This window comes from Acomys minous (genome assembly GCF_964271855.1).
Source record: "Acomys minous genome assembly, chromosome: 11".
NCBI classification, from domain to species: Eukaryota; Metazoa; Chordata; class Mammalia; order Rodentia; family Muridae; genus Acomys; species Acomys minous.
In genome coordinates, this window is record NC_140492.1 from 91,801,374 (window position 1) to 91,814,044 (window position 12,671).

The 12,671-nt window shown below is 42.4% G+C and overlaps 1 protein-coding gene across 6 annotated transcripts in view; it reads left to right on the top strand.

The window, feature by feature from the left end:
• The window catches only part of RNF180 (ring finger protein 180), a 164,389-nt gene that overhangs the window by 12,229 nt on the left and 139,489 nt on the right, over nucleotides 1-12,671 (top strand). For all 6 annotated transcript variants that reach the window (XM_084801316.1, XM_084801315.1, XM_084801313.1 and 3 more), the window contains exon 2: nucleotides 10,760-10,894. In XM_084801316.1, the coding sequence (XP_084657442.1) occupies nucleotides 10,760-10,894 (135 nt within the window). The remainder of the gene's footprint in view (nucleotides 1-10,759; nucleotides 10,895-12,671) is intronic.

Below are 12,671 nucleotides of genomic sequence, written 5' to 3' on the forward strand. Positions count from 1 at the left end.
TTCTGTGATCAAAACAGACACCAGGCTTCAAGAGCAGGAGGGCGGGCTGACATCCTACTGATTTTACAAAATGAACGTATCGGTACAGCCCACTCACAGCAGAGTTACCGTGTACGACGTTCTGTCCAGTAAACCGCCCCTGCTCAGAAGCGCACTTTGCAAAGCAGGTGTGAGCATTCAAGTTCATGCATCCTGCATCCTGAGATCCACTAGCATCAAAAGAATGCGACTCCTTAGTATTTGGCAGAGGAGATAGTTGTTTTCATTTCATAGAGACCTTCCGGTAATACAATCTTTAGGAGACTGAGTAGCCTACAGAGTAATGCCTACAGATATATCATAGTGTATGTAAGAAAATAAATAAATAAACATATGGAGCTGCTTTAAAGTAAAAATTGGTCAGCTATGGTTTCGTGCATTTGGAGTCCTGGCAATACTGCGGACTGAGGCAGGAGGCTTGTTTGAGTCCAGAAGTTCAAGACCAACATGGACACCACATAAAAACAATGAAAAGTCTCAAAGCCCAACAACAAAAAACAGAAGTGGTATTGCTCTGCAGAGTTCTGGACTGAACAAATCAAATATCTGTTTTGTTTTCTATGTTGCTGTGCATGACTTTTTTCATGAATTTGCCAATTTTACCTCACTTTAATTTTAATCTTATTTTTAAAGGATTGTATTGGTAATAAGGAAATCCCAGATTCCTTTGTATGGATTTATACCTGTGCTGATGTTGACATTTTACCATAAAGAGTAATAATAGTCAGAGGTAGACAAAGATTTCAACTTCTTTATGTGGGTTGCAATTAGGGTGCTCAGTGTTAGAGAACATTACAGCCTAAGCTGTTACTAATGGTTTTTCATAGGGACTTTTTTGTCCTCCATAAGCATTTTAAGAGATATAATCGGGCAGGAAAATTTACATAAGCAACATTTTGGGGAGATCTGCTTTGTGTTCAGTATCAGTTCTCAAAATGTGCTGTTAAGACCCTTTAAGAACGTTAGGGTGTTCTTAAAGGGTCTTAAAAAAGGGTGAGCCGGGCGTGGTGGCGCACGCCTTTAATCCCAGCACTCGGGAGGCAGAGGCAGGCGGATCGCTGTGAGTTCGAGGCCAGCCTGGTCTACAAAAGCGAGTCCAGGACAGCTAAAGCTACACAGAGAAACAAAACCCTGTCTCAAAAAAAAAAAAAAAAAAAAACCCAACCAAACAAACAAACAAAAAAACCCAACCAAACAAAAAAGAACGTTAGGGTGTGGTAATGTTAAGGTGTAGTTTGCTTGTTTACCGTTTCCATTATATTGCAGACACAAACACATTTGTGGGTAAACAGAGCCACAGGCTTGCCTGTAGTCTTTTTATTCTTCACTGCCGTGGGCATACAGTTAGTTTACTGAAACCATACATATTGCTGATTTTATTTTACCTCTATTACTAAATATTTTTGTGGAAAAAAAAGTAGGAAGAGCTTACAAAGGCCTTCTGCATTCTGTTGACAGCTGGCTAGACCCCTGAAGAAAAGGCCTACGTTTCAGTTGAGAGCTGCCGTGCAGCCTCCCTGTTGTAAAATGTTTCCTAAAATGACCAGCAGGCTACATGTGCTCAAACATGAACATGTTCTGTACTTGTTACATGTGACAAAACTTTAATCTTAAAGTTGACATGAGGATTTTGGAAAAATTTGGGTTCAACACTGTGACTGGATGAGCTTTACTGTTGTCCCGTAATCAAAGAGTGTTCTTACTGAGGTTGATGGTTATTTTCATGAATGCGATTTTTCAGTATTATGCCATTGACACATTCAGAATTTGAGAGCTGAAACTTCTGGAACAGTTTTTCCCAAATGTGTAGTGTATTCAAGAAATGTCAAACACGATAGCAACATCAGGACACGTAGTGAAGTAAACAGGGATTGATGTGTGCATGTGGATGGGTACATGAAGAAAACCGCAAGGTCATGTGGCTGCTGCTCAGAGTCTCTACACAGGTTCTTTACATGGTTTTCCCTGACGTGCTAGTGTCCCAGGTCTGAGCTGGAGATGGATTTGAGCCTGTGGCCAAGACACACGTTGTTCAAGTCTGTTCAAAGACTCCCCACATTGTTAATAAGTTGGGTTTCAGTGTCTCATCCTCTTCCCTTGAAAACAAGTCATTGGCCAGAAGCCATCTTGCTTTTATAAATAGATTGCTAGCAGATAACTGTCGGTTGCTTCCCGTTTCAAGTTCAGGTAAGCATAAACACAGCTGTTCCCGTTCTCTGTGCTCTTCTTGTACATAGCTCAAGGACTTCAACTTGCTTCCCACTGATTGGTCAAACATAGTTAATAATTCACATTGGAAAAAGAAGTGTAAGGAGCCGTGCGGTGTGGAAACCCAGAGTCGCACATCTCTCAACCCTCACCAGAGCGGCTGTCTTTCTCCAGCAGAAGGCAATTAAGATGAAGGCCAAAAGCTGATCAAATTGAGGAGAATTAGAGACCATGGAATGCTGGGACCTTAATGGGACATTTATATTACATCCTTATTCCCAATGGGAGAGGGGAGAGAAAGATTGTAAGAGCCAGGGCTGTTACATGTGACAAGAAAACCATTTTCCTGTAAGTGGTTTCCAGACACAGCAGGGCCTTTGCACATATGAATCCACAGCAGTTGTGGCAGCATGCACAAGACCTGTACAAGCCCAAACCAGACAAAATTCCAGCCTGGAAAGGTGAGGTGGGCATGAAGTGCTACCTCCAGCTAAGGAGCTGTAGGAATGATTAACTGCGGAGAGTTTAAGAGATGGCCCCTGGTAGGTCACCTGTGCTGCAGCGGAGGGCGCACGTACAAAAGTATTTGGGCAGCACAAAGTGAACTTGGTGGGACAAAAATAAATAGAAGACACAAAGTTGAGTGAGCGAGGAAGCGGGCATAAATCTGGGAGGCTTTAGGAGAGGGAGGTACATATCAAAATATGTTGTATGAAATTCTCAAAATACCCCACTCTCCACTAAACTATGGAGAATGTTCTGTCCATTGTCTAGATCTGGGTAGGGGTTTAAGGTTTACCGCCTGTATTGTCCTTGGGTGGTGCCTTAGTTTGAGCAGGACCCCTGGGCCCAAATCTGCCTATCATAATGTTCTACTTGTAGGTTTCTAGGACCCTCTGGATCCTTCTACTTTGACTTTCACATGTACTCTGGTGCCTCGCCTTTGACCATGTCCCCTGGAGGGGGAGACCTGGTGGCACTCAGAGGAAGGACAGCAGGTTACCAAGAAGAGACTTGATACCCTGTGAGCATATACAGGGGGAGGAAATCTCCCTCAGGAACAGTCATAGGGGAGGGGAATAAGGGGAAAATGGGAGGGAGGGAAGAATGGGAGGATACAAGGGATGGGATAACCATTGAGATGTAACAAGAATAAATTAAAAAATTTTAAAAAAGAAATTCTCAAAATAATTCATGAAAATACAACAAAACCTAAATGTAGGCTATTTACAACTTGATACTTTCAGAACAGTGTGCGTATATTATTTATTAAACAGGTCATCTGATTCGCAAAAAGATAAAGGGGCTATGAGGCACTCTAATGTGTATATTGCTTGATTTCGACACGTGTTTGTTGTGAGTTTTTTTTTAGGGTCAGATACTATGCGTAAGCATGTGACTGGGGTGAGTGCAGCGTATGTTTCAGTAACTCAAATTAATAATAAAAACATAACTAAGAATGAGACAACTTTATTTTTTCTGTGGGAATGTGTCCAGAAGACAGGAGAGGAATCAGTTCTTCTAGAGTCCATCTGCTGTATTGGAGATTGACCTCATCTTTAAAGGATTAGAACTGTTGATTCACAGACGTCATAGGGAAAGAAAATGCTATAACAGGAAGAGATGGAGAGATTCAAAGAGAGAAAGCATAGTTTCGAAGGAGTTGTGCAAATACCTGTATTAAAAAAGTGTATAGCCAAAGTTGTTGGGGGCGGGGATGGATAGTAACAGAATTACACAAATGTGTCAGGAAAGTTAATTGGTAAAAAAAAAAAGTGACTATAATTTTGACTTTGTAATTCATATAGTAATTTTTCAGCTTAAAGATAATTTTAAATTGCAGCTTAAATTGCAAATTATAGATTCTGAGAGAGGGGAGGTAGACAAGAAGTCCTCCCCAAGGAGCTGTTGGCAAATGCTGCTGCTGGGAGAGTGGTGTCCAGCCTTCCGACACTGTGCATGATCATCTCCAGAGTCCATACCCTAGAACTGTGTGATCCAGCTACAAAATAATAATAATAATAATAATAATAATAATAATAATAATAATAATCGGAAAATAACCTCACCATATTCAAGTTTATGGTTCTGTGTTGGCCCTCATTCATACCCATATGTAGCCTGTATGGCCACAAGTTGAAGGATGGACACACGTACACCATTTTATTTGTCATATTTCACCAGTTATGTTTAGCTTTTCTGGTGATCTTATCACATGAATAGCTAGATTTCACGTGACCAATCCCAATGAGATACTAAAGAGTCCTGTTGCGAGGATCCCTCGTGCTACCGGAAGAGCCCGTTACAGTTGGGTTTTGCTCTTGCTTTTCCTAAATTCTGAAGAGCAGTGTCTTAGGTAATGTTTATCGCTGTGAAGAGACAGCATGACCAAGGCAACTTATAGAATCCAGCAGTTAAGTGAGGGCTTCCTTACAGTTTCAGAGGGTGACCATGTTCACTGTGGCAGGGAGTGTGGTGGCCTCAGGCAGACACAGCACCAGAGCAGTAGGTAAGTGCTTAATTGTCATCCACAAGCAGGAGGCAGACAGAGGGAGGAGACCGGGTCTTCCGTGGGCTCGTGAACCCTCAAAGCCTAGCTCTAGTGGCGCACTTCCTCAGTCGAGGCACCACCTCCTAATCCTTCCTAAACAGTCCACCAGCTGGGAACCGAGCATTCCAATCTATGACCCCCATAGGGTTCATTCAATCACCACTGTCAGATTTCTCAATCTGTAACAGATTACCTACTGAGCCTATTAAATATGTAAGTCTCTCTATCTTACCTAGAAACATCAGACTCTCTTGAACTATGGTTCCAGGGGTGACATGCAGATTATTATACTGTCCTTCTATCGTATCTTTAAGGGGGTGAGACTGAGGTCTCAATGACGGGAGAAGAACCAACTCCTCAAAAACCCAGTTGAGAGGAAAAGTAGTGCTGTCCAGCAGCATGACTGTGCTACCAGGCACGTCACCGAAGCCTCATTAAAGTAGTCACAGGGCAGCCTGGCAGTGATGGCTCAGTCTAGGCAAACTGCTTCCCACGCAGACATGAGGACTTGAGTTTAGTCCCTTTACCCATGTAAAAGGGAAGGCACAGTGGTATGTGCTTGTAATCCCAGCCTTGGGGAGACAGAGACAAGAGGATGCTAGGGGTTTTCTGGCTATTCAGTCTAGCCTAAACAGTGAGATCCAAGTTCAGGGACAGACCCTGTCTCAAAAAAAAAAAACAAACAAAAAAAAAAAACAAAAAAAAACAAGGCAAGGGGCAGGTGAGATGGTTCAGTAGGTAAAGGGGACTTCTCCCTAAGCCCGGCAACCTGAGGTTAAGTCACTTACAGCCACGTGATGGAATGAGAGAACTGACAATACGGTTTCTCTGTGACCTCAACATGTGCTTTGGCACACACACATGCCCCCACACATATGCCCATGATAAATAAATACTGCCTTAAAAATTAGGCAGAGATGGGGCTGGAGAGATGGCTCAGTGGTTAAGAGCACTGCCTGCTCTTCCAAAGGTCCTGAGTTCCATTCCCAGCAACCATATGGTGGCTCACAGCCATGTATAATGAGATCTGATGCCCTCTTCTGCCCTGCGGGTGTATATACAGGCAGAGACCTGTATACATAATAATAAATAAATTTTTAAAAATTAGGCAGAAAATAATAGGAAAAGGCACCTGATGCTGACTTCTGGCTTCTACATGCTCGTACACATATGAAAGTGTACACATACACACACCACACTGCACACACAACCATGCATACCAAATAGTGAAAAAGAGATGAAATTAACTTCATAGTACACTCTGCTAGTATATTAAATTTTAATTATGTAGCTAATGTAAATTTTATGTTTTTATACAATCTGGATTGGCTACATTTCAAGCACTAAGAATCTGCATCTGACTTGTTACTATCTATAGATTTCTGTAGAATGAGCTACTAGCACAAACATCTCTCCCAGAGCAGCGTCTTATGTTCATTTGACATCTGGACATTTGAAATACTGGTCTAAGATAAAGCTTTGGAACAAAATAAAAGCTAGATCCATAGATTAAAAATCACTGATAGGGAAGAGTTGTCACAGTATAGTCTTCAGTACTAATCTCCCACTGGCTTTTCTGTTTTTCTTTCTATGTCACTGTACCTTAGGAGGAAATGGAGGAATATAGGAGAGGGGCCAGAGAGTCCAGGTTTGGGGCCACACAAGCATATGTGAATGTCTTCCTAGTTGAATACTAGAGTTATGCTTATAAAACACACAAATAATCGAGACCCCGCTTATTATGTGAACAAGCTTCACAGCACAATCCCGAATGGTATTAACTCTATTTTTAACCCTCCAAGCTAATCTGGTTTCCTCCCGGTGTACATCTCAGAGATACTTGGATTTTGTAACTTTCTCTGATTCCTGGACCTCTGCCAGTGGCTCATTACCTACTTCCTCCTCTAACTCTTCATCCCCTGATTGGCAGGAAGTCCAGCCCTGCTCTCTCTCCCCTGCTCAGTGATAAGCTATAAACAGCTTTATTGGCATACCAGGAGACAATTGGGGATGGTGTTTACATAACATTGAGACAGGAGAATCTCAGAACAAAGATTGCAACCGCATATGAGGTCAGGGGTACAGAAAGCATCATCTGAATTGCGCAGGAACCTTATGCCTACAGTTGGCTCTGCTCTTGCTGAGGATCACTGGGTAAAAGAGGTTTAAGATAAAAGGTTAAGGATATCGAGGGGAAACAGAAGTACTCAGGGAGTTAGACAAGGTGGTGGTGGGTTGGGGGTAGGGAGGGAGTTGCACTGCATCAATGCAGAAGCAAGATAAAGGAGATTTTACAGATTAAAATCTTTGGCCTTCGTTGACGCTGCATTTTAAATAAAATGATCTGCTGGGCTATAACAGGTTGCCAAAATGAGTCAGATAATGGAGGCAGAACCATGGCCTAACTGCTAGAAGCTGAGAGCTGAGTTAACTGGCAGAGGGGCATGCTGAGCCTGCCAGCCAAGGGTGGGTGTTGCTATTGTTGTTTTCTTTGTCTTTGAAAAGCAGGATCTCTCTACACAGCCCAGGCTGGCCTAGCACTCAATGTGTTGCTTAGACTGTCCTCAAAAATCTCCGTGTGCCTCAGCCTCCCAAGTGGCAGGATTGCAAGTGTTTCTCATGATGTATAACTATTACAATTAAATCCTTTCTACTTGGATATTGTCAATTTGTAGGTTTCTTCTCCTATGGCTCTAACTTGTACCTGATGAAGTTTTGCCAGTTATATACATACAGATCCATCTTTGTTTTAGCCATGTTTTAGAATTAGAGGTTTACCTATCCCCAGCTCTTTGTTCATTGAAGAGTAAGTTAGAACTTCCATGAGTAGGGCCTAGGTGCATTGTTATTTCAAGCCCCTAGTGCACTTTTGAGGTGCTAAGGATGATACCTAACTAATCTGTTTATAGCACAACAAGCACCACTGAGGCAGAAGATAAAACAATTCATTTTCATGTTCTCAGAGTCCAGCATGTGTTAAGCTTTCAGTAAATATTGTATGAATAGTTCTAAAAGCATTGATGGAAAACTGTCAAGTATAAAGATAGACTCAGTTGATGGAGCTCTTCTGAACCTTAGCACATCTGCACCATCAACAGGTATAGTAAACTACTTTACTGGGTGTTTTTTAAAAGTCACTACAGTCTTATAAAAGACCACCACTACCTTTTTAAAAAAATAGAGTCCCCTACAATACATCCTGACCACAGTATCCTCTCCCTCCAACCCTCCCAGCTCCCCTCGGCTCTCCTCTCCCCCTAGAACCACTCCCTATCTGTTTACTCTTCAGAAAAGAGTAGGCCGCCAAGAGACCAATAGACAACAGCCAAGCATGACAAAACAAGATACAATTAGCCAAGGCAAAAGCCCTCTTATCAAGGTTGGACTAGGCAATCTAACAGGAGGAAAAGTCCTCACCACAGGCAAAAGAGTAAGAGACACACCCACTCCCACTGTCAGGAGTTTCCCACATACAGCAAGCCAGCAGTCATAACATATATGTAGAAGACTTGATGCAGATCCATATAGGGCCTGTGCTTGCCACTTCAGTCTCTGTGGGCCCATTTGAGCCCTGCTTAGTTGATTGGGTGGGCTGGGTTCTGTTTGTTCACCACTCTAAGCACCTCTTCCCCTGGCATGGGCAAAGGGACTCTTGGCCCGCCCTCCCCCCCCACCCCCCGCCACACTGGCTATAGTATTCTGGAGAACAGACCCTACCCCCTCCCTGGGCAAGTGTAGCAGTGTAACAGTTTCTGATGGTAAAGGCATGGGTGAGATAGCCCCAAGAGTGGGAGAGCTGGCCCAGCCCCTCACAGGCTGCAGCACTTGGGAAATTGGGTCCTGTGCCTTAAGTGGGCAGCGCTGTTGCGCTGGCTCTGGAGGTCTGGGTCTAGGTCAGCTGTTTCCGAGGACATGAGAGGTGGAGAGCTGACCCTGCCTCCTGCTGATGGAGTGTGAGCAGTGGTAGAGATGGCTCCCTGGTGGTAGAGATAAGGGACAGGTGAGCAACATACCCAGGCCCAGATCCAGGGCTCTGGGTTGGCCTACCCCCAAATCTGTATCATCTGTGAACGGTCAGAACATGCTGAAAGGTCCAGTCTTGCTGCTCCAAAGCCACAGGATCTCCATGACACAGGGCAACAACAGGATATCATAGGGTAGTCCTTCTGAGGATCCAATATTGACGGTGTCACAGAAGCCAGAGACCTCAAACCAAACCAAAGACTTATTATAATGAACATTTGCAAATGAAGATGTGTGGACATAGGAGTGTAGTGTGGGACACAGTGTGACATACTACAGCCTCCACAGTGAGATGCTTTTCTATGCTTTGAGGTATGTGTGTGTGCGTGTACATGTGTGCATGCATGTGTGTGTTTGTGTGTGTATTTGTATGTGCATGTGTGTGTGTTTGTGTATGCATGTGTGTGTTTGTGTTTGTGCGTGTGTGTTTTATTTGGGGGGAGGCTGCAAGAGTGAAGGGCAAATCTGAGGGAACAGGGAGATGAGCGTAAGCAGGATTGAAGTGCATGATGTGAAGCTCAATAAAAAAGTTTAAAAATAAGTTTGATTTCCAAGTACTTACAGCAGCAGTTACAATAAAATAAACAGTTCAATTTCACTAAAAAGTAAAGCATGTATTCTTAAATTTTAATCCTTTGCCTACATTTTAATACCTCATCTTTACACTTTTTATCAAAAAAATTTAGACAATATATTTTGATCTCATTTCCCCCACATCCCATTTCCTCCCAGAACCTTCCCACTTTCCTACCCATCCAAATTTATTTATTTTTCATTTTTTTTTCAAAAAAAGTCAAGCGAACAAACAAAAATAGGAAACAAAACCAGAAAGCCACAACATTACCCCACACACACACACAAAAAAAGAAATCAAAATGAACAATGAATATTTATAATTCCTTGCCATTATTCTTTTTGGAAAAAATTATTTATTTACTTATTTTATGTGTATAAAGAGAGGACACGTCTGCCACAGTTGTGAAGGTCACAGAACAACTTGCAGGAGTTGGTTCTCTCCCTCTGCCATGTTGGTCTGCTGGATCAAGTAGGTCTTAGGGGTTTGGCAGCCATTATCGCTTCCCACTGAGCAGTCCTCCTGCGATTCTTAAAAGTACTGCAGTGACTTCTTGGATTTTCTCTTGAGCTATGGCTTTAAAAAAGAATCAATAGTGAGAAACATCAAGCACTCTAGCAGAAAATAAGCTGGTAGTAATTGCTGCAAAATGCCTTATCAGAATCAGAATTAAATGGAATTTTCTATGTCAGACATTTTATGAAGTGTTCTTTACTATAGACGTAGTAACTAGCAGATAGGTACCTGTTCCTTCTTCCCAAAGCAGAGGTTGAAGTCATCCTAAAAGCTGCAGCAGGGCTGTACCACAGAGGAATGGCCATGTTGTCTGTTGGGATTCCATTGGACGCAGCTCCTGGCTCTAGGGTGCGCTGTGCTCTCTACAGCATCAGATTGGGACCTTCCAGAAGGCTACAGCTTACACTCATAATGCGCAGTGAATGAAAAACATGTTGCGTCTAGACTACAGGAAAACCATGTCCCCTCAAGTGGTCTAGGAAAGGAATTTATGAAAGATTTAAAGAATTCTGTTGGGCTCAGAGCCAGGACCAGTATTTTAAAATGCTTTGGGTATCAGGTAAAACACTATTATCAATGCTGGGAAATGTTGGAAGTTCCTGCATAGGTTTAATCCGGCTGTAAAAATCCTGCAGCTGGCTGTGTCACTGAGCAGTCTAGACACTGATTTTTGCTCAGGACACAGGGAGGGGAGCTGGGTGTCTAGCATCACAGTAAAGGATGCTTCTTTTTTCTATACTTGATAGAAATCTGATAGATATACAGATAGAATCTGATATTCTAAGAATTTGGAAACCAAACTTATCCGATGCAGCTTATCATTTTAATCATTATTATTTTTCCCACAGATGAAAAGAAGTGAAGAGTCAGCAACTAAACAACCCAGTGAAGAACAAATAAGTTCTCTTCACTGTTGGAAATGTAGAAAATGTATTGCAAGTTCTGGTTGCCTCATGAATTATCTTGAGAACCAAGTGGTTGAGGTGAGTTCTTCTGACTTCAAGAGTTTTAGAATGTAGAGATATTAGAGGCACACACGTATGTGTACACACCTACTCCCCCACACCCAAACATATGACAGATAAGTTTTAGAATCTGGTGCATTTCAGTGGACAAAAGCCTAAACTTTCATGCCAACATTTTATTGAATATAATTTGCATAGAATAAAATTTGCTTATAGCCTGATAAGCTAAATTAGCTCTAATGTGAATCAGCCCAAGATATAAAACAGTTCTCTGACCCCAGAAGTCTATTTTACCTCCTTTCAGACAAGAGGTTCTCCCACTCCAAGGTACGTGCTGTGGTGCTCATCTCTGCAGGATGGCATCATCCATCCTTGTCGCTCTTTCCAATGAAGTCAAATCATATGCATTCTTTTTGTCTTGTATTTTCCCCAGCATCAGAGTTTACGGTTCCACTTACATGCCGTGCGCAGCAGTTTGCTGATTCTATGTCATTTCTGAGTGTGACGGTTACCATTGTTTTCTGCTGAAGGACTTCTGTACTTACTCGTTTTAGATTATATGTGCTTACTGTCGTTTTATGCAATGGAAATTTGTGTAAAGCCCTTCCTCTTATTTTCTCTTTTTTTGGGGGGGGGGAGGGGATTGTATTTGGAGATGAGTATCTTAGTCATAGTGTAGATGTACTTTAAGTTTTAAAGAAATTGCTAATAGTTTTCCAAAGTGAGCATTCCAGTGGCAGTGTGTGAGAGAACCCCAGTTGCTTTAGTGTGTTCATCTTTGTGACTTGTCCACTTAGGCAGGTGAGCAGTGACATAGCACTAGAATTTACTTTTCATTTTCCTGGCAACTGTTGATGGATGGTACCTTTTCATTGCTTATTGATTCAAATCCATTTAATAGTCAAAATGTTTATGTTTATATTATTTGTGCTTTTATTACTCAGAGTAACCCTTTGAGGAAGATAATCTGTTACCTCTCCCTAAATATGAGGAGACTGAAACACCGAGGGTAAATAATTTTCGCCCAAGTTCATGGTGTGTCTAAGCACTGAGTCTGGACAGTTCTAGGACGTGTTGGGAATAGATTTGGAAGGGAGGGATGCCGAGCATGGAAACCTGCAGAGTCGGCTGTTTGAAATCCCTGTGGTGCATGCCCAGAACCAGCCATGGCTGCTGTGTTGGCGTTGAGGGTTAAACTGGGGGCTGGTCAAGACACGAAGCTGGAAAGATGGACAACCTCCGGCTTTTAACTCGAACTAAGACGTCTGATCTGTGTCATAAGAGATGAAAGAAGTCTCCGATAGGGTGCGGCGCGGCCTTTGAGTTTTACAGAGCTCTCCTTGAGCATTGCGGAGTGTCTAGAGAGCAGGAACAGGCACGGGTGCAGGCTTCTCCCTGGCTTTCTCTGTTCCTCCCATTCTCCTTCTCTTCCCACCCTCCGGCTCCTCTCCCCTCTTCATTCTGATCTTTTAGTCAGAGCTTTTCACTCTTGAAATAACCTTGTTAGGATCCACATCAAACAAACAAACAACAGGGAGTCCAAGCATGTTGGGAATCTTTTAAACGTGTAACCCTTTAAATATTTCATTAAAAGCAAATAACAACGCTAAACGATAGTCTGTGGCAGAGTTCGTCCCTGGGTACGAGCAAGCTGCACTGGTTAAACAACTTGTGTTACTTATTTTTAATAGATTTGCTGAGATAATGTTATTGCTTAGAAAACCAAGTTGTAAACATCTTTCAGAATATTATTTAATGGTATCGCATCACCAACATTTAAACATTTAAGCCATAC